General features: G+C 41.4%; 1 protein-coding gene across 3 annotated transcripts; it reads left to right on the forward strand.

Annotated features, from left to right (window-relative positions):
* Positions 1 to 9,737: 9,737 nt before the first annotated feature.
* znf281b (zinc finger protein 281b) lies at positions 9,738 to 17,941 on the forward strand. Of its 3 annotated transcripts, none has more exons than XM_082543584.1 (7): positions 9,738 to 10,295; positions 12,362 to 12,883; positions 13,193 to 13,306; positions 13,467 to 13,589; positions 14,403 to 14,496; positions 14,610 to 14,728; positions 15,065 to 17,940. In XM_082543584.1, the coding sequence occupies exons 2-7, from the start codon at positions 12,431 to 12,433 to the stop codon at positions 16,685 to 16,687; spliced, it is 2,526 nt and encodes an 841-aa protein (XP_082399710.1). In that variant the 5' UTR covers positions 9,738 to 10,295; positions 12,362 to 12,430; the 3' UTR covers positions 16,688 to 17,940. The 3 variants fall into 3 exon arrangements, with proteins under 3 accessions (XP_082399710.1, XP_082399712.1, XP_082399711.1); XM_082543586.1 differs by having other exon boundaries at positions 9,739 to 10,295; positions 13,467 to 13,590; positions 14,413 to 14,496; XM_082543585.1 differs by lacking the exon at positions 9,738 to 10,295 and adding an exon at positions 10,308 to 10,612 and having other exon boundaries at positions 15,065 to 17,941.
* Positions 17,942 to 26,882: the final 8,941 nt, after the last annotated feature.

Consider the following 26,882-nt stretch of genomic DNA (forward strand, 5'->3'; position numbering starts at 1 on the left):
CTTTGTCATTTTTTTTTTTTTTTTTTTTTTTTTTAATAAATAGGACAGGGGGAATGAATGAGAGAGAGAGGGGGAGAGAAAGAAAGAAAACCCAAGGGGAGAAGAGACGGTGAGAAGGGGGGGGAAGAGAGACAAAAAAAAAAAAAAACTCCTGGGTCACCTGTATGGAGAAAAAACAAACAAACAAACAAACAAACAAACAGAGGAGACAGCAAACAACAAAGAGCAACATAATAATAGAGAAAACAAAGCACCATCACAATAAACTAGCTAGTCATAGATATCAGTATTTACTAAGTAATAAACGATATTGTGCAGCACGCAAGATAGACAGCGCACAGTGTGCTTTGAGGCAGCAGCCAAGAAAGCTTTAGTCCGCGTCTGTGAATACCCATGTGTGCATACCTGTGTGGATCAGCATGCTTGCATTCCAAAGGTTTCTCCATGTAATGATCTGCTAGGGAGTGTGGGGGGGCCACAGCCCCATCCTCCAGGGTGTGAAGCGGGTATGGAGGAGATGTAACTGTTAAGTTATTAAACTTTTCTGCTGCAAAACTCTTACGTCACTATCGCACTTGTATTCCGGAAAATTCCTATCAGAGGATTATAAAAGTATAATAAAAAACTTTGTGATTAAGACATAGTTATCAGTTTATTTGCTTAACGACTGAGATGTTTTTTGTCGGCTCAGTCAACAAGAAAACACTCCAAGGTCACAATGAAAAAAACAAAGTGTCCCTTTTTATTCATATATACATATATATATATATATATATACTTTATGATATTGGCTGTCAAATGAAAATGCATACGTGGGAGGAAAAAAGCTCTCAAGAATTGCTGTGCAATCAGTCAGAATAACCATTTCTACTCAATGACAAATGCAGTGCTTCGACAACCTAAATAAAGACTCATCACACAACAGAAGAAACATTCATTTTATTATTATTACTTTTTTATTCAATAGAAAATAAAATGTTCCATAAAGAAATGTTTACCACCACTATTCCACTGCAATAACATTTACACGGGTGATAAAATAGGCTGAGTCAATAGCTCTAGATTGTTCCAAAGAAATGCTAACCATCACCTTATCTTTAGAAAATAAGAACGATGTGATCTTGACTTTAATTCAATTTTTTTTTAAGCACTGGTTCTCAAAGTGCAGCTGATGGATCAACAACAGGCCTTGGTGATATTTTGTGTAATCAAGACAAGGAAAAAATCCACTACTATTGAATTCCTTAACAGTTCGTGTTAAAGCATGAAAGACTGGGACAAAAATAGAACAATTTCTCCCTTTCTTGGAACTCAACGTACAGCTGCTTCAGTAATGATTAAAATATATAAACCACTAACCTTTGAACAAGCTCATAAAAAACATTAAGTAGTGATTGTGTATTGTCTCTAGGCGGGTTTCAGTTACATGCTGGCTCCCTAAAGTGTCATTCAGTCAACCAACCTTTGGAAAATCACTTTTAAATTATAAATTAAACTAAGTATATTTATTGAAGTCAAGCAAAATTTAACCTTTACACTGAATATTTTTCACGTTACAGACCCTCGAGCTGCAGTGGGTTGAAATTTTAGACTTAATTCATGTTTCTTGTTTTAGTATTTTGAATTCATTGTAACCTCTTAAGTATTTATTTCTTTATATTTTGCTTCTGTGTCTTGATCAATACTTCCATGGGATTTCTGAAGGCCTTGAAAGTTTTTCTTTGGATATTGGCTGTGACTCATTTTCAGTCCACTCTTTGTACCTTAATATTTTTAGAGGAATTTTCTTTCTTTCTTTCTTTCTTTCTTTCTTTCTTTCTTTCTTTCTTTCTTGTTTGGTTTTGCCAAGCCACTTCACTCTCACCTATGACTCATTCAAGTATATAAAACCATTCACCTAACTCAAGGATAACACATAATTTGTTCCCTTTTCTTTAGCCAAATGTACAGGCAGGCATACAATATCATTTTTGCACCACCATATCATTTAGCTGAAAACTTGCCATATCTCAGTATGGTCTGTTCTTAAAAGACAATTTGAGAAGTAGAAGGCAAAAGAAGAATATTTGCAGACCTAATCGGTCTTGTAACGCGTTACTTGTAACGCGTTACTGCCCATCTCTGGTGGTCATACTAAATATTGACTTTCAAGCTTGTTAGGACTGTACAAACTCTTACACCATAAAAACGTTTTGTGATTTCTATGATTTCTATGCTTTCTGTTGCCAAACCTGAGATAAATGACAAGAATTAACACAATGACTGGCAAATGAAATTAATTAAGTTGCTACTGAAGTTATACTGTTCTCTCATTACAAAGCAATAATAAGTTGGGAAACCTTGGGTCCAAGAATTTAGGCATATGTTACTTTAAATATCATATGTCAATATCAATGTTTACGTTTTGTTTGTTTGTTTTTTTCTTCTCGGTTTTTTTTTGTTTTTTTTTTCTCCTCTCTTTTCCCCCTCTTGGTTTTATGCTGCTCACCCCTGTCTTTGGTTTCTTTCTTTATTCCTTTCACTGCCTCGATCACCTGCTTCGACACTCATCCACAAACATCCTTTATTTCGACACATACACACCATGCGCTCAACGGCAGCACATTTACATCAGTCAGACAGCGCACACAGTCATATAAGATACACACACACTTAAGCCAAGCCTACTCATATTAGTAACTATGCATACACAAAGTCAGACTCAGGGAGCATCTCGCCACACATTTTTTCTCTCTCTCCTTCTCTTTATTTATGAACAAGTGACGTATTCTCTCCACCTGTCTAAGCGACGCACACAGCATACATCCCTAGTTATACACAGACATCTATGGGGGCACTGAGGTTCATTACATGGAATATAAATGGAGCTGGCTCCAGAGAAAAGAGGTTAAAAATATTTAACCAACTCAAAAAACTACAGGCGGATGTTGTCCTATTACAAGAGACCCATAGACCTCTTAGAGGTTCGAATGAACTTAAAACACCTGAGTTTCCCAATGTGTTCTCAGCTTGTTATAATTCTAGACAAAGGGGAGCAGCAATTTTAATACATAAAAATATTAATTTCACAGTACTCGATACAGTTATAGATCCAGAGGGCAGATTCTTAATCATTAAACTATCTATACGTGATAAAAAGCTATGTATTGCAAGTGTATATGGTCCAAATGTTGATGATCCCTCATTCTTTCACGTTTTTTTCAGTGCACTCTCTGAACACTTAGATGGCACACTTGTTCTTGGAGGTGACCTCAACCTTGGACTAAATGAAGACATGGATAGGCTCAATACAGCGGGAACTCAGCGTAATTGGCAGTCCACAAATATAATCAAACAGTATATGAGCGACTTTGGTCTTTGCGATGCATGGCGCTCCCTTCACCCCACCAGTAAGGAATATACTTTTTTCTCACATGTCCATCACTCCTACTCTCGTCTGGATTATTTTTTGGTCAGCAGCTCACTGCTGAACGACATTTCAGACACTGAGATTCACCCTATAGCTGTCAGCGATCATGGTCCTGTATCTTTAACACTAATGCACAAGAATAATACTACGCCAAGAAAAAACTGGAGATTTAATATATCACTACTTAAAGATGAAGACTTTATTAAATATTTTAAAAAAGAGTGGACTTCATATTTGGACTATAATGACACTCCCGAAACATCAGCTTCTGTTCTATGGGAAGCAGGGAAAGCTGTGATGAGAGGTAAAATAATTTCTTTCTCATCACATAAAAAGAAAAAAGAAAACAAAAATATTCAGGAATTAGAAAAAAACATCAAATCACTAGAAGAAGCCTACGCATCCCACCAAGATCAGGAAACATTGAACAAAATACGCAAAACAAAACTAGAATTAAATGAGATAATTGATAAAAAAACAAAATTCTTAGTACAAAGACTACGCCTACAAAATTATGAACATGGTAATAAATCCGGTCAATTTCTAGCAAACCAGCTAAAAATAAATAAAGAAAAAACAACTATATGTGCTGTTCAAGATTCATCTGGGAACACATTATATGAACCGATACAAATAAACAACATTTTCAGGGATTTCTATAAAACGTTGTATTCACCACAAATAAACCCATCTAAAAAAGAAATTGATCAGTTTTTGGACAACATAACTCTTCCAAAATTATTGGACACTCAAGCAATGGCACTGGATTCACCACTGACACCAGGTGAACTCCAGGAAGCCCTGATAAGTATGCACAATAATAAGGCTCCAGGTCCAGATGGCTTTCCTGCAGAATTCTACAAAGAATTCTGGTCGATTCTAGCACCAGTTTTCTACAGAACGTTGTTGGAAATTAAAGAAAAGGGCAGACTTCCATCAAATATGAATTCTGCAAACATTAATCTCCTGCTAAAACCAGGCAAAGACCCTGTATATCCCTCAAGCTATCGTCCAATATCCCTTATAAATGTAGACCTTAAAATAATCTGCAAAGCTCTCTCAAAGAGACTGGAGAAAATAACCCCCCTCTTAATTCATCCTGACCAAACTGGTTTCATAAAAGGTAGGCACTCATCAACAAATACACGTAGATTACTTAATTTGATAGACTACTCATACAGTAAAAACCTAGAAACTACAATATTCTCTTTAGACGCAGAAAAAGCATTTGACAGAGTTAACTGGAAATTTCTATTTGCAACTTTACACAAATTTGGTTTTGGATCCTCTTTCATAAACTGGTTAAAAATATTATATAATTCCCCAACAGCTTGTGTTAGAACAAATGACCAGACATCCTCCAGCTTCTGTCTCTTGAGGGGCACCAGGCAGGGATGCCCACTCTCCCCTTCACTATTTGCAATTTTTATTGAACCACTAGCAGCAGCAATTAGAAAGAAATCAGTAATTAAGGGCATAAAATGCAAGAACGTGGAACATAAAATCAGCCTTTATGCGGATGATGTGTTACTCTTTCTCCAAAATTCACAAACCAATATCTCTGGGGTGATTGAATTGATAAACTCTTTTGCAAGAATATCAGATTACTCAATTAACTGGTCAAAATCTACAGTCTTACCGATTAATTGCTCCTTCCATAATTCCTCTTCTACACCACTGCAATCGGGAAATATAAAATATTTAGGTATTAATGTTTCTCCCAAGCTTGCAGATCTAACTAAATTAAACCATATCCCACTTTTAAAGAAGGTAGAAGATGATCTGGCTAGATGGAAATGTCTACCCATATCACTCATGGGAAGGGTTGCCGCTATAAAAATGATGGTCTTACCAAAAATAAATTATTTATTCTCAATGATCCCAACTAAACCGCCACAAGATTGGTTCAGATCTCTAGATTCATGTATGTCCAAATTCCTTTGGAAAAACAAACCCCCACGTATAAGCTTAAAAACACTACAAAAGACCAAGGATAAAGGAGGACTAGAACTGCCTAACTTTCAGCACTACTTCTTAGCCAACAGGCTTCAGTTTATCTCAGGATGGCTAAAACACACCCTCTTAGATGAACCTTGGCTAGATGTAGAACAAGCACTCTGCAATAATCTAGAGATCTCAGACCTACCATTTATCAGCTCAAACATCCAACGACATGAATGCTTTAAAAGCATCAACATCAGCTCTTCTCTGACAGCATGGTGGGAGTTTCTAAAATTGACGGCGTCTTCATTAATCCCATGCAAACGTACACCTATCTGGAACAACCCTGACATATTACAAAACAATAATATGATAAACTTTTCAGATTGGAGTGATAAAGGAATCAAATATTTAGAACATATACTAGAAGGAACAGAATTTATTTCATTTGACGGACTAGTTACACAATATGGGATCAACAAGAAAAGATTTTTAGAATATCAACAAATTAAATCCATAGTAAAAAAGAAATTTAAACCGGGTCAAGTTGAACTACAAACACCACCAAGTGTGGTTCAATTTCTTACTCTTAAACCCCCAAATTACTATCCAAAATATACAGAATGCTTTCTAAAACAGATGAATCAATATCACTTCCTATTGCAAAATGGGAAGCGGATTTATCAGTTAACTTAGACCTAAACTTCTGGTCTCAGATTTGCTTAAAAACCTTTCATCTAATTAGAAATCCCAGTCTTCAATTAATTCAATACAAAATATTACATAGAGTGCACTATACAGGTCATCGGATGTTCAAGATGGGCTTTACGTCTACCAACAACTGCTCACACTGCCAAACCAATTCACCGGACAATTATATCCACGCTCTTTGGTTCTGTCCACCAGTTCAGAAGTTTTGGCGTGAGATATGTGAAGACCTATCGAAGTGTCTGAAATGTAACATTCCAACTTCCCCTTTAGTGTGTTTGTTGGGCAGCTTAGATAATGTCACTTCAGAAAAGAATATCGCCCATATGGTTTTCACTGCCCTATGCATAGCCAAGAAAACAGTCCTCATGAACTGGAAAAATAAAAATAATCTTAATTCTAACCAATATAGAAATTATCTATTAGATTACATTAGTCTTGATACAGCCTCTGCCACCACATCAGATCAATTGCTCTGGGCTCCTTTGATCAGCTCCATCACCTAGTGGGGGTGGGGGGGTCATAGTTTGGTCCCGCCTTCACTGTTGTGATTGGTGTGGGGGTAGGGACAGGCTTAGGGCATCGGGGGTTCCCCGGAGGCATCTTCCTTGGGGGGCTCAACCCGGGGTAGCGGTCATGTCCGGTTAGGGGCTCTGTTGGCTCTCAGGTGACTGTTTCCTCGCGGCTGCGTGCAGCGGGGCTAGGGGAGGGTCTGTGCTGACGGACGTGGGTTACTGACCTGGTAGCCTGGCTGCCCCTGGGTGGGTCCGGGATGGGCGTGAGGTTCTGGGGGCGCTCCGTCTCTGGGCTGGGACCCGGACCGGGCCTCGGGGGCTTGGGTCCTGGTTGGTGTGTTGCCGGGGTTGTGGGCGGGTGGGTGCATGGGGGCCCAGCCCTGGAGCAGGGTGCCGCCGGTGCGTCGAGCCACCTGGGGGGCTCTTCAACTGGTGGGGGAGGTTGTCACATCTTGCAGGAGCTTTCCTCTCCTCAGGAGCTCCCTCTGCAGGATGGGGAGATACAGGAGAGGTGGAGGAAGATCTCAGCCTGGGTGTTTATTGTCTTATGTAGTCTGGAAGATGAGTGGATGGTGGGGTGGGTGCAGTTTTCTCTGTGGTGGGGTTGGGTGGACTGTCCCGGGCTCTGTGGGACCGGGCGGCGCTGCTGCACTGGGCCCGGTCTGGATGGGCCTGGGCCCCCTTTCCCTGGCGGGTCGCGGAGTATGGGGGTGCCTACTGGGGTCAGCGGGGGAGCTGGCCCCAGGGAGGGGTCACTTGCCCCTCCCTTCCTTCCCTCCCCATCTCCAGCTGCCTCCCTCTTCCCGCTCCACCACAACCACCCACACATGCAGGGCCTTGGAGTAGGGGTATGTCACCAGGGTGCAGAGGAGGCTACCCCCCCCCCCCCCCCCCTCTGTCCCCTTCTGGCTGCCTCTGCCTCAATTTTATCCCACAACTTAGACATTCACATTACTCACACTCTCATTACACATACATATAGGATCTTGGGGGTGGGCACGATACACGGAGTCCAAAGTACCATCAGGGTGTACACCCCACCCCTGGCATCGTTGCCCACCTCTCAATTTTAAATACACATAGACATTGAGGGCTAGCAGGAGGGACCATGCGCTTACCTGCTGCTCTCTGGCAGGTAGCTCCAAGCCCTCCTGGGTTTTAAATGCACCTTAGAACACACATGCATCAACATTACAATGAGCGGGTGGAGGGAGGTTTGGAGTCTTCTCTCACCCCCATTCTCTGCGACCTGCTGGAGCAGGGGGGCTAGGACTAGGAGGAGGAGTTGGCCGTCCGACTGCGGTCTGGAGTGTGGAGCCTTCCTGCTGCTGCGGAGTCGGGGCGGTCTGCCTCCCCCCACCGCAGGGAAAAGGGAAACACCACCTGGGTCTGGGTGCAGTTCCCCCCTCCAGGGGCGGGGGCACCTAGACCCGGTTTGTAGAGTACGCTTGGGGAGTGTGATCGTGTGTACAACGTCTCTTTATGTCTGTCTCCATGTTGGTTGAGTGTGGAGTAAGTGCATATGAGAGCATGAGGGTGGGAATGGATGTTTGTATCTGTGTGTGCCTGTATTTCTGTGTCTATATGTCAGGTTGGGTGTCAGGCGCCACCTCTCTGGGGACATCTCAGGCCCTCCAAGGTTTGGAGGCCTATCTCCCCCTACCACCACTTCCCCTGCCAGTGGCGGACCCCCTCAGACATCGGTGCGTTGGTGGTTCTTTGTGTCCGGGGATGGGCGTCCAGGTACACACCGGCTCACTCCTTGGCGGACGCTTATCGGGGCCTGGAGCCTGGGGCTCGCTCGGGCCACTTCGGAGGTGGGGTGCCCCCGGCCTCTCGGCCTGGGGCTCGGTCACTCAGGCGCAGCTGGCTGCCGGCGGAGCTCACGGGCGCGTCACTGCAACTCCCCCTGGCTTCTGCTCCGCGGCTGCTGAGTGAGCCCTCATCTGGGACTCTCCTCAGCTCTTTCCGGGACAGTGGCGCAGCTGCCCCTCTGTTGGTCTTCCTTGGTCTCTTGTGTTCTGGGGGCCTCTGGATGTCTGGAGTTTTGATCTCCTCCACACCTGCTTCACGCCCTGGAGGACGGGGCTGTGGCCCCCCCACACCCTCTAGCAGATTATTACATGAAGGAACCTTTTAAAAAACAAAAAACAAGCGCGTCCATGCTCACAGGTGTACACACGGGTGATCACACCCACAAACTACACCCTTTTTGGCTCCTACCTCAAAGCACACTGTGTTCTGTTGATCTTATGTGCTGCACAATAATGTTTAACATTTAGTATTTACTGTCATATTCCCATATATCATTGTGATGTTGTTTATTCTATTACTCTTGTTCTCTTCTGCTTGCTTTCTTTTTTCTTTCTCAGCAGGTGATCCAGGTGATTGATATATGCATTTTTTTTCTCTGCCCGTTCTGTTGGTTTTTGTCTTTTGCCCTTCTCCCCCGTCCCTCTTCTCAGCTGTTTCTCTTTCCCTCTTTCTTTCTCCCCTTCTTTCCCCCAGTCAAGTCTGTCCCGTATTCAGTAAGTGAAAATAAAATAAACAATAGAAGGTGAATCAAATGGACCATTACGGCAAGGCTGGGATGGTCAGTTTGGTAAAGTAAATCCGTTGGGCATCTTTCTTTGCCTTTAGACAACAATTCTGATGGCAAAAGAGCCAAACGGGACAGGCAAAAAAAAAAAAAAAAAAAAAAAAGACAATTTGAGAAGTAGAAGGCAAAAGAAGAATATTTGCAGACCTAATCGGTCTTGTAACGCGTTACTTGTAACGCGTTACTGCCCATCTCTGGTGGTCATACTAAATATTGACTTTCAAGCTTGTTAGGACTGTACAAACTCTTACACCATAAAAACGTTTTGTGATTTCCATGATTTCTATGCTTTCTGTTGCCAAACCTGAGATAAATGACAAGAATTAACACAATGACTGGCAAATGAAATTAATTAAGTTGCTACTGAAGTTATACTGTTCTCTCATTACAAAGCAATAATAAGTTGGGAAACCTTGGGTCCAAGAATTTAGGCATATGTTACTTTAAATATCATACTAAACACAGCTGAAGACCAAGCCCACACAGTATGTAAACAGCACTCCCAAACCGTAGCAGCCTGCCACATGTCGACGACATAAACCGCCACACTCCAAACTCTAATCAGGAACAGCTCAAGAGCCAAAGGACAAATACCATGTCCTCAGGCTGGAGTCATGCTGATCGTCATCTATGGGGCTGCTTTCTTGCATTTGCGCAATAACTCTAAAATTCTAAACATGCTGTGTCAGAGTTATGCTGAAAAACGTGTTTTCTTTTGTTGCAGCAGATAGCTTATGTTGTGAAGTGCCACAAAGTGCACATCAAACCATGTATATTAAAATGTGTGTCAAAGGAGTTGAAAGTATCCTTTAACATAAGCATTAACCCAATTAGAACGGTCGCAGATCTACACTTAAACTCTCATTATAGTGAGGCAGTATCGTTATACGCTTCTGTAATGAACGGAGTTTCTAAAGCAGCATAGTTGAGCACCTCTGAAACCTCAGCAGCACTTCGCCTGTCTCCTCTCACGACCCGTCCGCGACACCCATAATTCCCCGCGCCAGGACAAGATGGAAGAAAACAGCGACCGCCGGAGAACAATGTTTTGGCAATAAAACCCCAAAGCGGCGATTACAGAGAGAATACGGGCACGTTTGAAACCAGCTGCGGTCATGTGTAGGTGAGTGGGAAATTAAATTGGTTTTTAATCGGAGCGATTTTCTCTTAGGACTTTGTAGAGATTCGTGCGAACGATTGTCTGGCTCGGCGCAAACGGGGGATGCACGGAGAGCCAGCATCATTGTTTCTCTTCCACGGGCCGTAATGCGGGTTTTCAGTCGGGGCAGCTAACGGCTAACGAGCTAGCTCGTGGCAAGTTGATTGTTATAAACACAGCTGCTGCAAAGCACGCAGTTTTCATGTAGCTCGCTTATTAGGTCGGAAGTCCGCATGTACGAGGGGAAACGGGGAGGAATTATTTGATATCCGACTGTCCCGGTGAGCATTGTGTGGTTTTAATTGCAGCTAAAGTTAGCTATCAATAAACGGAGCGCCAGCGTCGCTCGCAGCCAGACAGATTTGATTTCACGAGCGTCATCAAAGCTGGGGAATTGGAGAATGAGCGTTTCGTTTCGCTGAGCTCACTTCAAAGCCAGCGTCCGTTTTAACTTCACGTTATTAGCCATTTCTTGTATTTTCCTGCCCAAAACGTGCCAGTTCACTTTTTAAAAAGCTCCCTACAAATAATGAAACTGGTTAATTTCATAAATATTCACCTTGATACCATTGAATCAGCGGTGCTGTTTTAGCGTGAGCTAGCTTGATAGCAACTATAGGTAACATGCTAAAAGATTATATTTCTTATCAAATTATGAATTGCTGACCACACACACGGTTATTTGGAGTCCTGTAACTCTGGGTATTGCTGTGACTTTTATTTGAGGGGCTGAGTTTTCGTTTCTGGGGCATTTTTAGGCGATTGTTTTGATTGAGGTCGCAGAGATGCGTTGTCTCATTGTGGTTAGTCGAGTAGCTAACTATGCTAACTAGCTGGCTAACTACTATGCATCACAAAAGCTCATCCGCTTTCTGTTGAACAGCAGTGTCACGTAGCCAAATGGTCAGCTGGTGCAGACCAAACAATAAATTCTTACGCTGCTTGTTCTCCACAAACACCGCGCTTACAGTCCCCCGACTGTGTCTGCGTAAAATCACTCCTGTCTGGCACGATTTGACCTAAATATCGTTTGTTTTAGGCAAGTGTACTCAGCCAATTAAATTGCCAGTACTGCAGCCCAGTGCCTCCAGCTTTTGCGCTCATGCTGGGTTTATTAGTCAGAGATGCAAGCGGTGTGGTCCAGCATGCATCAAAGTGCAAAACAATAGGGATGCACGTCTAAGCGATCAAGCTACTACGCCGATTTTATTTTGGCTGCCGTCCAAGTCACATGTGGAGTCAGATGTAGAACAATACGTGAGGAGGATTAAATATTTCAGATACAATCTTTGAATTTTTTTCACCTCCTCCTGCTGGTATTGAATATAAATGGTGTGGTTTTAGTGCCCCCTCAAAAAAGCTTAACAGTTTTGGGGTTTCTATGACTTTACTTCACTAAGCTCACATGCATTTATATTAATCCTTACCATGTCTTTTCTGGTATATTCAGAAAATACCTGTATTCCTTTATGTAAAATCAAAAATCTTCATTCACACAATTTTCAAACTTAAATTTCTTGATGAAACCTATCAAATTCTGTGGTATATTGAGTGTGTTGATGCAAGTTATTATAGAGTAATTCAGTCTATTGTTGTAATAGATGTTTTATTATGCTTGGTTGTAAATTATAAAGTGAGGTATTTGTTTTAAGTTGGACATATCGCACGATTTAATTTTTTTTTCCATTTGGAAACTGAATATATTTGTGCAAATCATACCCTGAGGTTTTCAGGTATCAAACCCAGTGTTTTGGTCAGTCCTAGAAAATTATGTAATAAATAAAAAGTTTAAAAATTTAGAGGTTATTGTAGGGCACAAAGGCTTTTGTATAATTTGGTAATTAGCCAATATGTAGGAATTATTTAATCAATAATGGTTTAATTTGTTGTAGCTCTGCTTTGTAGCTGTTATAGATTGAGGAAGTGATGCTGTGATAAGGACACACATCAAAATGAAGTGGTTTGTTTGGATCTGTGAACTCTCGTGCCTGTTATCATGAACACGGCTTTTTATCTGTTCTCCCTTTCAGGATATTCTCCTCCTGCATTCCTTTTTAGATTAATTACCCTCCTCCCCTGCACAAAGGAAACCTACCACCATGAGTATTATTCAGGACAAGATAGGCAATGAGTTTTTGCGAAACGGAGGCATGGACCCCAATTTTGCACCAGGTATGCTTATGTTCAGCCACTTACCGCCAGTCACCAGCTTTACACGGCTGGCCTCGCAGTCCGTCATGGGCGAGTTGCCCCAGGAGATGATCCTGAAGAAAGAACGTGACTCGCCTCCAGAACACCAGGGCGGCACCGCTGCAAACACAGGGGGCTTCCTTCACAGCATGGGCATTAAGCAGGAGCGGCCAAGTGAGCTGGATTACCGTATGCCCCTCTACGGCGTGGGTGGAGCACAGGGGGTGAATTGTGGTGGAGGGGGCGCAGGGAAAAGTGGTACTGACATGGCAGATATGTCTTTTGGAACCCACCACCAAAATCACCAGAACATGCTCCTGCATGACCTCAGCCTCAGCAATGTCCGCACCCTTGGAGAACCGGTGAGATGGGGTTGCTTTTTTTAGATATTATTTCAGATTTATTGTTGTTTAGTTTAGTGTAAAATTTTCCAGTTTCCTTGTTTCTGCTTGGTTTCTTCCCTTTACTTTCAGGGTGGAAATTTTCATATAATGGTGCCTGGTTGGCTGTGACAGCAGTGATAACAGCCATCTGTTAACTGCGTGTATCAGAATCAGAATACTTTATTAGTCCCTAAGGAAATTATGTGGTTACAGTTGCTCAAAGATAATAAGAACCACAATGAACTGAACTAAATTAAATAATCCAATGCTTGTTGTGTTTGCCTTTAGATGTCTGGGAGACAAGTTAAAGAGCCAAAAGAGTCGTCAGGTAGAAGAGGACGGAAGAGCAATGGAGATGGACAGGGAGGCAAAGCTCGAAGGAAACGCAGTGATGCTGCAAAGGTCGGTGACTTTTCTAGACTCATTATACAAGAAAATGATGTGCATTGTTAGTTGAAAGGTATCCTACAGTGTTGATTCAAATCAGCAAATTATTATTATTATTATTATGAGCTTATACTCATGTTTTTTGTATTTTGTTTCTGTTTTTTTCCCCTTCTAGAACTTGATGCTGGATGCAGATGGAGCCTGCCTATCCCCCAACTCTAAACCACATATCTGTGAGCACTGTAATGCTGCCTTCCGCAGCTCCTACCACTTGCGTAGACACGTGCTCATACACACAGGTGAGAGACTTTCAGTGCTTCTTGACACTGTTTTCATGCATTTAGACAATAAATACATTCAAATGATTTTTTTTTTTGTTGAAGTTGCTTTGCAATGCTTTAAGTTGGGGGGATATGAAGTGATGAGAGATGCAAAAAGGATGCGTTAAATCAGTAACAGAACAGAGAAAGCTACAAGTGCCTGTTTCTTGTGTCTGTTTGCTTTATAACACATCTGAAGTTTGTATAAATCACATAGCTCCAGATTCATTTCAAGGTAGCTGGAATCTACCATTAGGGGTAAAGATCTGTTACCAGAATTTGAGGAATGAAAATGAAATTTGGATTTGTGATGTGAGGGATCTACACATGTGGCGTTGTGCTCTTCACCACAAGCACCTGGGGCCTCTTTTGAAACCAGACAGTCACTAAAGCCAGCGTTGAGTCACGGATTACTCATGTCTATCTGGAAATCTTAATCATTCTCTGTGCTGGGAATTCCTTACTTAGCTCATTGAAGTAGAACTCATAAACCATTTAATGGAAAATCCATCCAATATGAGTTTTATTTTGAAACCATTTCCTTGTTTTTCCATTATTACAGACATTGATTTGTAATAGCATCTTTGCAATGTAATGCAATCTGCAATCTGTAATGCAGTGCAGTTTCTCAAACATGCTAATATGTTGTTATATCTACTGGTTACTGCACCTCTCTCACAGGTTTCTTTATATTTGCGCAACCCGACCAGAATAGCATAGATTTTATTGTGACTTCAGTTATGGCGTGGGCTGGGATTTAATTAATGTGGTGAGCGGATGGTTGTACTCTTGACTGCACAGGTGAGAGGCCTTTCCGGTGCAGTCAGTGTAACATGAGCTTCATTCAGAAGTACTTGCTCCAGCGGCACGAGAAGATTCACAGTGGTGAGTCCCGACACAGTAACTCAAATAAATGGCTCTACCAGAACAGGGTGTTTATTTTGTAAACTTGTTGGGAGTTGCACAGGCCCTGATGCTGTCACTGCTGTATTTTTCAGGGGAAAAACCTTTCAGCTGTGACCAGTGTAACATGCGCTTTATCCAGAAGTACCACATGGAGAGGCACAAAAGGACACACAGTGGCGAGAAGCCATATCGCTGCGACACCTGCCAACAAGTAGGCACTTTGTAGTCTCTCTGTCTCTGTTTAGTTTTGTGTACATTTCCTTGAGCTTTTAAATATGTTTGAAATCCTTTTTCTTTCAGTTGTGCATATATTATCATAATTTGCATCTGAGCATTTATATCTAAGCCACTCTTAAGCCCTGGTCTTAATGGGATTAGCTGTATCACACAAGAGGTCAGCGAATATAAAGTTCTGTTGTTCAAATTCAGTGGTTATGTTCCCAGCTGCTTATCACTGCAGTGTATTTTCTGTTAAAATTTCAAAAAGGGGATTTTAGAGATACTAATGTCCATCAGCGGAGACTAAACCCACATTTCTCTCTTTTAGTTTTTCTCAAGAACAGACCGGTTACTGAAGCACAAACGGACTTGTGGAGAAGCCATAAAGAAGGGCCTAGACCCAAGCATGCTGGAGCTCAGCGAAGCAGAGCTAGGCCAGGGCAGCTATTCACTCACTCAGGGAAACTCTACCACCTCTGGACGCAGGAGAGCAAAGTCCAAAAATGGGGAGGGCAGCGAACGCAAGAGAAAGAAGAATGCCTCGGCGGCAGCGGCCTCATCTTCTGGGGGGATGGCCCGTGACTTGGGCCTGCAAGATTTCAGCATGGACCCCTCGGGCTCTGACCAGGTCATGCCGGGACGTACTCCCAAATTGGTGTTTAAAAAGGCTGGCCGTAAGGGACTTGATAAGGGCCTCCTTTCTCTGGAAGATGGTTCTGATGGACAAAAACTGTTGGGTCAGAAGCCCAGCTCCATGGATCACGTGGAGGCTTCTGGCCTAGATAACATGGGTCTGCTTCAGGGACCCGGGGGCAACAAGCAGGGGCCCACCACCAGCAGCAACTATGACGATGCAATGCAGTTTGTGAAAAAGCGGCGCTACCTCCATGCAGTTAACAATGACTTTGGAGCTGGCTCCCTGCACATGGCATCCCAGGGCAGTAGCGTAATACAGGGCTCCCTGGGACCTGAGCCCACCCTGGCCATGCTAGACTCCTCGCCGCTGGAACTGAAGCACGACAAGTCGGGCATTCCAGATGAGGTATTGCAAAGCCTGCTAGACCATTATAGCCATAAACCAGAGGGAACACACCACCATGATGTGACTTTTGACCTGTCAGACCACCCACACCATGTGGACCTTCAGCCAGCAGCTCCTGTTACTCCGGAGTTGGAGGATGACTCGCCGAATGGTGGTGACAAAACGGCAGTGATGAGCGAGTACTCAAAGTTCCTCCTGCAGGCTCTGGAACGCACCAGCCATAGCGGACCCTTCCCCAGCCTCGGTGCAACAGGGCCCTTCCCGCTCCTCTCGAGCAGCTCCAGTCCCACAGGGCCCCTGTTCTCTGACAAACACGTGTACACCACATCCCCACTGGACTGTGGCTACCCGCCTGCTGTCCCCTCCCCGCTGCCCATCGCTGCTCCTTCATCAACCGCCTCCTCGTCCTCCTCAAAATCCCACTATGGTATGCTCGTTGGATCCCCCTCCCAGACAGGCTACCACCTAAGCTTGGAATCTGCTAGCCACCAGCAGCTGACTCCATCTCAGGAGCTCACTGAGCAGTTGGAGAAGCAGCACTCACCTGGCACCTTCAACCTACCTCCCCAGGACCTCACTGCCCCGGCAGAGAGCTCCAAGGGGCAGCAATCCAAGGCTGGAGGAAGCGCTCCAGCACCCACAAATGGCTCCACCTACCCAGACCTGTCCCCACTGAACCCCCCGAAAGAAACCACATACCAGATTGAGAACTTCGCTCAAGCCTTTGGCTCCCAATTCAAGTCAGGACGTCGGACCCCTCTGAGCTACGGCAGTGATCCTGGGACAGAGGTCGACCATCGAATACGGACTCCAGTGTCAGAATTCTCAGGGTATACCAGTTTGTTAGCTGACATCAGTGAGCCAGTGAGTACAGGATCAAAAACCCCGACAAGCCAAAGTTTCAGATAAGGGTCAAACGAGGTGTATCCAGTAAGGGGGGGCTGTTCTGTTACATAAAAGCCCCCCTCCAACATCCTAATTTTGTTCTTGTAGCAAACTTTTTTTTTTTTAACACTGCCATTAAATGTTAATACAGAAATGACCAGGGAGGGTCTTCCATGGCCTCAAATGCAATTTTTAAAAAAAAAATCATTTTTATTATGTAGTCGCTTAATTTTCTGTTCAAGAGTAGTGATTTTTGATATGAACGTACCGTAGATATAAATGTAATTTAAAACATTTAGATGGTAGCTATGAACTTGCTGTTGTTTTTTTGTTTTCTTCATCTTCTGTACCCTTGTTTTACCAATCATCATACAATTGTAAAGTAATAATAGTGTTGATGATTTCAGTAATAATAACATTTGTGTCAGGGAAAGGCCCAGAATTCAAATGGCAAAAAAAGTATATATTGTCTGTTACAAGAAACGTATTAACTCAGGAAAATAGGCAAAATTGTGTAATAAGACTTTGTATTATGAGATGCAATTAGCACAGTTTTACAGGTATTCTTGATACTTCAAAGCTTTGATTTTTTTTCTTCGTTTTTTTTGGGAGGGGTGGGTTTATTTAACTTGTCAGAACAACGAATTACAATAGGTGATCATCTATGGTTTCTACTGCGTATAGCTTTGTCGAGATTATGGTACTGTTTTGTAAATGTGAAGACATTCACATTATTATTATTATTTTTTAGTTGAGCACCACATGTACATCAGTTAGGATGATTTGTAGCAAAGTCTAGTGCATTGTTTTCACACCGCTCTGAAGTGAAGAGGATGTTTGAACATCACTGATTGGTCAGTGTCAGTTGATGAAGTCTGTGCAAACACTCTCTGCTTCTGCGCAGCAGCTTGGTTGTCGAAGTAACTCTGCACCACCGTTACAGCCATCTGTTTTGAGAGTGAACGCCAATCTCTGTGATCTTTTCAACGTGCTGTTGGAGAAGTGATTTTAACTCCGTTTTTTCCTTTTCTTTTATTTTTGGGTTATTTTCACCACTTTTCTACTCCACTCCTTGCTGTTCATTTGTGTCAGTGGAATGAAACAAGCACTTTTTAAAAAACAAAAACAAATCATCATTGGAAACAACAATAACCCATTCAATTTGCATATGTGATACGTCATTATTATGCTAATGATCATTAATATTATTTTAAGAGGAGAAAACTGTGAATGGGATTTGGGGAGGGAGGGATAGAAGGGTGGGTAATGGGGAGGGAGGGAGGTGAGGGTGGGTTATTTGATGGGCTTTGATAGGGTTTGACTAGGCATGACTGTGGGCATTTAAATGTATTTTGATGTGATGCCTTTCTCAAGGCTAGAAGATTTTGGGTGGGGGGGTTGGGTTGTGTTTTTTTTTTCCTTTTTTTTATTTTGTTACGGTTTTTCGGGTGATGTTAAAAAAAAAAAAGATTTGCCATAATTTTTGTTATACAATATTTTGAGAGTACCTCTTTGTATTTAAGTGTTTTCGAGAGATGGGCTGACATGCTGGAACCCCTATATCTTTAAACGTATGAGTATGTTGACAGCATACTTTTACCATCTTATTTATTTTTCGCTAGTCACAACTGACTTTGCAGATTTCTTGTTTTTTGTTTTGTTTTCTTTTTTTTTTCTTTAAGGCAAGTAATCACCGGACCTACAGCCAATCCCTCTCATTTGTTATGATTTGCTTAAAACACACTGATGTAGTAACTCCAAGGAATCGGTTCGGTTATACAGTTAAGAAAGAGAAAAAGTTATGTCCACCTCCCTTCCCCATAAATGCAGCCCTGCACTCGCAAGAATAAACAATGGCCTTCTTTGTCTTCCGTGGCTAAAGCCATTTTGTCCCGGCAGCCAGGGTTGATATTTAATTTAGTTGATTTCCTGTGAGCTGTAGCCCCCACTCCTCTTTCCTTTTCCTATGTCTGTGAGCTCCACAGCCAAGAGACTTTGAAGCTGCTCAGATCACAGGGAACAAAGACTGACTGACCAGCCACTTCACTCCAAACACACACTATGCTTTTAAAGTAGAGGGGAATAAAAGAAAAAAAGAGTGGGTGAAATGGAGGGGGGGAAAAAGACAAAAAGATTGACCTAAATATACCTCATATCACTAAAGCATAAAAAAAGAAAAAAAAAGCAGGGACACGCGTTTCATGTATGTAGTGGGAATATTTGTAGTATAGTTTCGACATATTGTATAATCATTTAACACTGCCTGTGTTTACAATAATAGAGCAAATGACTCATCAAAATGCAAATGTATTTCTTTCTTCTTCTTTTTTTCTGTAAAAAAACATCCACGCCAAGCAGTGTTGCATTATAGATGCCTCATAGGACATTCATTTTTCTCATGTTATATCCCTTATTTTTGCTACTTGCCATAATGTGTTTTGATATGATCTCTAGAAGGATATTGTTTACAAAAATGTACAAAAACACTAAAAACGTGTGTTCATTTTTTTTTTTTTTTTTAATTTCTTCAGTATGCATGATAAAGACATTTTTTTTGTATGGCTTTTTTTCTGACTGTCACCTCAATACCAAATTTTGTAGCAGAGGCCTCCCCGTTCCTTTGTCTTATTTGTTCTAGACCCCATGTGATACGATTTCCCAGGCTGTACCTGTTATTGAGATGATGAACGGATTAGAGAAGCCAATAAAAACTTTTTGTTACAAAAAATAGCGCATTTGTCGTTATGTCTCCCAGAAGTATCAAAATCCAAAAGATTCCTCAATACTGTTGATTAGAAATGCTTATTGATATGGATCAGTACATGGACTAGAAGAATTTAACTTCAGATATCAGTACTATATCAAAGCAGGCTACTGTATTCACATAAATATAACTGGGTGCTTTTAACTATTCAGATTCTGGTGGCATAATAACAGCTATTGGCCTTCTTATGTAGTCCATGTCTACTGAATTTAAATAGGAGCAAATATATTAGCACTTACCGACATTAAATAACGCACTAGAACCTTCCATTTCGGCAAACAAGGAACTGGGTTTGTAAATACAGTTTACAGTCTCTGATGCGATCCCTCCCGGATACGATTAAATTTTTTATTACAGTATTATTTGACAAGAGGCTCTGCTGCCAGACGATGGGGGCAAGTTATAATCTCGTTGATCTATTCCCATGTTTGCTTCCATATAGCCTTCGTGCCACATATGCTAATTCCCATGCCCGTAAACTGTTATCTGTATCGGATGTATGAGCATTACCAGGTGATTCTAGGTCTCGCCACTTCTCTGAATAGTGAGCGGTGGTGAGAAATATAAAGTAAATAATTTTCTGACATGCAATCCAAAATTTTTCAGAGCTATGTTCTTGCCTGGTAATAGGTTGCAAAGGGTTGTCATAAATATACCCAATGATAATTGATGGAAAATAATGGCTTTCAGTCTCAAAAGGCCAGTATTATGTAAATACCTGAATGATGAATGGGGAGTTGTCAAAAAGCTTGTAAGCGAATGATGGAGGATCACTTATAGTGTGAAAATTATGTCAAGCTCATCACCTAATTACAATCACAGAGGACTCTGGACTAACACATCATGGCTCTCCAAATGTTGGAACCAGATATGACATAAGATACGATGCAGCACACAGGTTTGTGGCCTCCAGTTTTAAAGCCTCAGGTTTAAGTTCACAGTTTCTGCTACATTGGTGTTTAGAGGTCAGAATACAGTTATGTGTAGACGGCATTGACACATTGCACAGACACAAATGCCTGCCAATTAGTCCTTATATGGAAACAAAATACTAGAATTTCAGTAACCAAAACCTGAGCACTGATTTGTTGATCAATCAGCTACCAGAATTAACTGCATAGCAACCCAACCCATTTATCATATCAGTGCATAAAACACTAACATGGTCAAGAGATTCAACACACTCCTGAGACTGAAATAGACTGAACACCTGTTCAAATGAAGGGTAAATCAGCTAGTGACCAAAAGACAATGGCTTTTTAACACAGGACGTGTGCAGTGACTGACTCATGTTTGGAGCTATACTCTGTGTCAATGGATGTTTTGGAAGAATGATCTTTGACACATCATACTTCCAGATTTGCAAGCCTACGTCAAGAAGCAGTAAAGCTATTTTAATGGTGACTTATGTGATATTATTTGAGCCATGAACTGTGATGCTGCATTATTGGCTGGCGGAAAAAAAAATCAAACCAATCAGTTGAGGAGCCTTCAAGGACAAGGGTTCTTCAAGATAATGATTAGCGCTGTCTTTTTGTGCCAAGCTGTTATCACCCTCCTTCCCTTTCATGAAAATCATGTTCTTAATCACAGTCATCATAGGTGGGATATGTGTCACTGTCAGGAGAAACACCTTGGGTGGGGATACAGATGCGCAGAGTTATAGGTGACTTTGGACTTAGATTTTGCAAGAGGTTTTGCTGTTATTGCCGCGTAGTCATGGCATGTCTACAAAACATTCTGGCAAAACACGTAGCTGGCAAAACACGCACCTACGTAGCGTGCAAATGCAGGTAGATATCTGCATTTGCACGCACACTAATCAGACAATAAAGAGACAATAAACAGTTCATATAATTCTGTAGTTCATGACTAAAGACTCACTCAAGAAACAAGTAGTAACATTATTCATTAATATAACATTTCTGTTTGCATTAGTCAGATTTATCTATGTTTGTAGTAAAGATTTTGCAAATGGACACATTCAGTAACATGCAAAAGTCTCGAGCCACCTCTTGATTCATTTGGACGTTGGCTGATTTTTCACTCATTTCCAGTTGTTGTATCCGAACAAAGTCTTCCCCCTAATGTGATGAATGTAAACTTGTGGACGGTACTCTTGGCCATCTTTTTTGGTCCTGTTCTACGCTTACAGCCTTTTGGACTAGTATTTTTAGTTTCTATAGCATTGTTTACAACAGGCAACTGTATCCTGACTGTCTTATGGTGATCCTGGGCTGCCCCAGTGACTCCTTGGCACTTCCCTTTGCTGTTCAACAGGCCCTCGTGTTTGGTATGGTGATTGCCAAACGTCTGATTCTGGGGGAGTGGAAATCTGCCTCCCCTCCCTGCTTCAAGAGGTGGCTCGAGGAGATGGTCTCCTGTTTATACTTGGAAGAAATTCGGTTCTCTACATCTGATTCCATGGAGAAGTTCAGGAAGATATGGGGGCCCTTTATAGACCACATTAAGAAGGACAGTTCACGCCCTGGGTCCTGACCACGTTGTTTTAACTGCTTTCATTCTGAGCTGTTGCCCATAACTGTTATTGCAAAACAGACATATTGCATAATTGTTATCGGCTCCTCCTATCAATCTTTGGATTTGATCTTGTGGATTTGATCTTGTGGATTGGACTCACTGGATTGTGAGTTGTTTGACATGTATACCAGTTGCTTTTTTTCTTCTCTGCTGTTCTTAATAAGTGCTGGCCGTGTACCCTGTTGTGGGGTTTGTTGCTCTGTTTTTTTTGTTGTTGTTTTTGTTTTGTTTGTTTGTTTGTTCCTTTTTTTTGTTTTTGATTTTTTGTTGTTGTTGTCTTTATTGTCTGTGTTCCTCTGTCCCGCTGTTTGTGAATGTGTAAAAATTTTGAAACTTGCAGAAATAAAAAAATGGTCTTGAGGAATGGCTACTATGAGAAAAGGCAGCCTGGAAACTTTACCAATGGGACACATCGCTGTGTGCCTCAACTCCACAGGGTGTTTCGGTCTTGTATCACAAGCTATAATGCCATTTTTAGTTTCTTTTTAACTTCCCTGGTTAGGTTTTGGGATTAGAAAACTGATCTAGATTTTAATATTAAAACTTTAGGACACATCATCAGTAGTGGACCTTGGATTCATTAGGTGTTTCAGCCTGTCTTAAAAACAAAACATTTATTCCCATAAACTCCACTTAGTTTTTTTGTACCAACAAGGTGAGTCCAAAATACAGCGGTGTGAAAAAGTGTTTCCTGAGTTGTTATTGTTTTGTATGTTTTTCACACTAAAGTGTTTCAGATCATCAATTAATTCAAAATATTTGACAATGAGAACACAAGTAAACACAAAAGGTATTAATTATTAAAGGTAAAAAAATAAAATAAAAAATCCTAACCTACATGGCCCTGTGTGAAAAAAGCGGTCTTTATGATATCCAAGACTTTTGGGAAAATACTCAAAAAATACCTGTGGATTGATGAGACACAAGTTAAATGTTTTGAAAGGTTTGTGTCCCATTGCATCTGGTGTAAAATTAACACAGCATTTCAGAAAAGGAATTTCATACCAACAGTAAAATACAATGGTGGTAGTGTGATGGTTGGGGCTGTTTTGCTGCCTCAGGACCTGGAAGGCTTGCTGTGGTAAATGCAATGATAAATTCTTCCTGATGGAGAATGTCCAGCCATCTCTTTATAACCTCAAGCTGAAGGGGACTAATAAGAGTAACAGACTGAACTAATTAAATTATACAATATATTAGTGTCATTAGAAAATTGTACTTTGTAGTCAGTATAAACTTATAATGATATAAGTTTGCATATGATAGAATACTGCATGATGACCCTTTGATGACTTAGACCAGGGTGGGCAATCTCAGTCCACGACTTGGCCGGTGTCCCTGCAGGTTTTAGATCTCACCTTGGGTCAACACACCTGAATCACATGATTAGTTTGTTACCAGGCCTCTGGAGAACTTCAAGACATGTTGAGGAGCTAATTTAGCCATTTAAATCAGCTGTGTTGGTTCGAGGACACATCTAAAACCTGCAGGGACACCGGCCCTCATGGACTGAGATTGCCCACCCCTGACTTAGACTGTTGTTCACTACAAGACTTGTTCTGTTCTCTTTTATAAGTTTCTTCCCACAGCAATAATAAGAGCTGAACAAGCAGTTTCACTCCCTACCAGGAAGAGGAGACCTGAACACTCTTATCTTCACTCCCTAACAAGAAGAGGGGCCGCTTCCTTCAGAATCTCACACACATACACCTACATACGCATTAACATTCCTCTGTCTACGAACAGACGTATTCACTATTGTATTACCCTTGTATATAAATAAAGACAGGAGCCATCTCAGAGCGCACATCACAGGGCCCCCCACTCTCGTGTGAGCGCTCTGTGGCCGCCCTTGCAAGTAAAATCTGCAGTGTGTGTGTGTCTCCACTCTCGGACTCTCAGCTGAAGAAGTGTCTTTAGAATACATTTCTTGACATTTAGTTTGGTCCTCCGAGCCGGATCAGAAATATCAGAACTGTTATCTGTGACTCTGATCCAGGATCTGGTGCACTGATTCCTGATGCCGTGCCAAAGTCTGTCGACAGCCCTCTTAGACGAGGAAGAAAGCCCCGGGACGTGAATTTGGGTCCGGGCCGGTGTCTATAGTCTGGTCCATGGTGGTGGGATTCAGTCTGACGATCCGAACCACCAGTGAGACATCTGAGGGTGAGAAACACTATTTTGATATATAAAACCGCCGCAAAGGTTTAAAGAAACGTAAAATACGTTTAGACCGATTTTAGAAGTAGCCAAAATTACTTCGTGACAAATTAAAATACGTTTAGACAAAGTAAAAAAGGTTTAAGTTCGCCAAAAGGAACTGTGTTTAGACTGCTGTTAGAGGTAGCCGAAAGTACTTCATGACAAATTAGCGTGCAAATGTCTGTGTATGTGTCCAGAAGTAAGTTGATTTTACAGCACAATACGCTGCTTTGTTTTCTTTGCTTGAGGCTCACGTACTGGTGACAAAGGAGAACGGTTGAGTTTAGTCTCATAAAACTGATACCGCTTCACTTTTTAGAGTGGAGTAGAAGGGCGTATCAGCAAACCACTCCGGAGTCTGGCGTGCCAGAGACAGCCCAGCAAAATCTTTGAAAATGGGGAATAATAAGTGCAACTAGGTGAAGAAAAGCTAAAAGAAAGCTAAAAACCGCAGCTGTAAAGGGAAGTGCAATCCCTCAGCCATTACTCAGCTGAGAGCTGCCCTGAAACAAGAAATTACATTAACAAAAGACCCAAAGAAAAAAAATTAAAACGTAAGGAAGAGTATAGACTTTTCCAAGCATGGGAAATCGAAACTGAAGGGAGAACTGAAAAATAAGAGATCAAAGTAGAGATCACAGAAACTGGGTTGTATTATCAGCCGACTGAAGTTTAAAAAGGGTTGGAAACAGACCCGACTGAATAAATATAAATACAAGAGGAATAAAGTAAAATAAACAAAAGGCTAAATTAAATTAGAGCTTAACTGTAATGTATTCAAACTGATAACAGCAAGGATAACAACCTGTAAACTGGTATTAACAATGAAACATAGTTGGGATGAGGACCATGCCCAGAATAAATAGAATGAAAGAAAATACATAATTCACACAAACACATATTAAATGAAATTGAGAGATGCATACGTTATATTAAGGTTGTGTCATCGTTCAGCCAAGGAAACTGTGTGAAAAGGAAAATGTCTCCAGCTTGAGAAAGGGTGGAACTGCAGATCACCTGCAGCCCTTGGTGGATACAAAATAAAATATAAATAAAATATTGTAATATACTATTGCTGTTATATAAAAGATAATAGCATTAATAATGAAATAATATTAATATGAAGGGGCACCTTAGTCAGTTATGATGTGAGGTGGATAATTGCTAAAAGTAGTCTGCATCAAGCTTAAGGTTTGCTCAAATTCAGTACAATTACATATGAGATGAAGAAAATAAAGAAAATATCTAAAATAATTAAGTGCATAGACGAATTTGACCTGCTTGAAAACCTGTCATCCTAGATGAGACATTACTGAAATATAGAGCACACCTATACTAACAACTAATAAGCTAAACCCTGTATACAACGGCTAAAGCTACAAAATTGAGAAGCTGAATTAAATATGTGGTCACTGCTAAGCTGATGAGCAAGTAACATGTTTTTTAGAGCAGGAGCTGCATGCCTTTTTTGCATCCTGACTCATGTGTGTAAAGCGTTCATGCCATCAGCAACTTGTTTTTTGTTTTGTTTTTTTTGTTTTGTTGGGTTGAAAAATAAATAAATTTGTGATCACACTTGTGGATAACAGTGACATATAATGATTAGGCATATGATTTACTAATACAGATGAAGTTTATTCTAAAGTTCAAGGAAAACAAAGAAGAACAGCATCTTCAGTTGTGTCTTGGCTGTTGTTCTCTGTGTAGTGTGCTGAGTTTTTGCTTTTTGTTTTTTAAAATGTTGCTTGAGTGAGGAGTACTGTGACTTCTGAAGTGGCTCTCATCATGCGACCTTGATGATGATAAGTTTAGAGCCAGCTGAGAGCTGGGTTGTCTGCTTTGTTTTAGGCGATAAGGCAGAAAAGTTAAAACTTACTTTCTTGTCTTGAAAAAAAAAGAGAGAATGGGTTTTGTTTTTCTCAGCCAACAACTACAATTTCATTTTCTGTTTTTGAGAAAGGAGAATTTAAAAAATAATAAAACAAACAAAGAGTGATGTTTTGTTTAAGTGGTGAAGAAAGCTAATACTGCAAAATACCATCTAATGCATGATCTGATAGCAGTAAATGAAATCACTGAAATGATGCCACCAGTAGTCGCAAATCCCCGCACTATACTGAATCAAGTCACTCCAAAAGAACAATGGTTCTCAGTGATAGACGCTTTTTTTCTCAGTGCCTTTACACCCCGATTCACAACACCTGTTTGGCTTCACTTTTGAGAGACAGAGACAGTTTCTACTCTACGTAGATGACATTTTAGTGACTGGCCACACAGAGGAAGGGTGTAAGCAAAATACTATGGCTGTGTTACGTCACTTGGCTGAGCAAGGCCACAAGGTATCTTTAAATAAACTCCAATTATGGAGACCTGAAGTCACACACTTAGGGCACACCCTCTCAGGTGAAGGCAGAAAGCTACTAAACAAGAGAAAAGAAGCCATACAAAATGTGCCACAGCCACAAACTAAGCATTCACATTCTTTCTAACTCTCAGTGAGCCTGACTTATGACCTTGGCTCCCTGTTTTTCTGCTTCCAACAAAGGTGGGGGTGCAGGTTGGATTCCAACACAGCCAAATCACCATCGACGCGACAAACCCATCTATTATTTACACACTTCACGTCAACCTTCTAGGAGGGTTACAATACAAGAAAATCACCACTGAAGACGTTGGACTTGATAAAGGAGCATGTGATCAACTTTTCTGGAT

This window comes from Aulonocara stuartgranti (assembly GCF_965226115.1).
Source record: "Aulonocara stuartgranti genome assembly, chromosome: 8".
Classification (NCBI taxonomy): Eukaryota; Metazoa; Chordata; class Actinopteri; order Cichliformes; family Cichlidae; genus Aulonocara; species Aulonocara stuartgranti.

Excerpts from the sequence above, each read along its gene's own strand:
- znf281b (XM_082543584.1), top strand. The coding sequence starts at position 12,431 with ATGAGTATTATTCAGGACAAGATAGGCAATGAGTTTTTGCGAAACGGA. Across the intron at positions 13,307-13,466 it reads AACGCAGTGATGCTGCAAAG|AACTTGATGCTGGATGCAGA; the intron begins GTCGGTGACTTT and ends TTCCCCTTCTAG. Across the intron at positions 14,497-14,609 it reads GCACGAGAAGATTCACAGTG|GGGAAAAACCTTTCAGCTGT; the intron begins GTGAGTCCCGAC and ends TGTATTTTTCAG.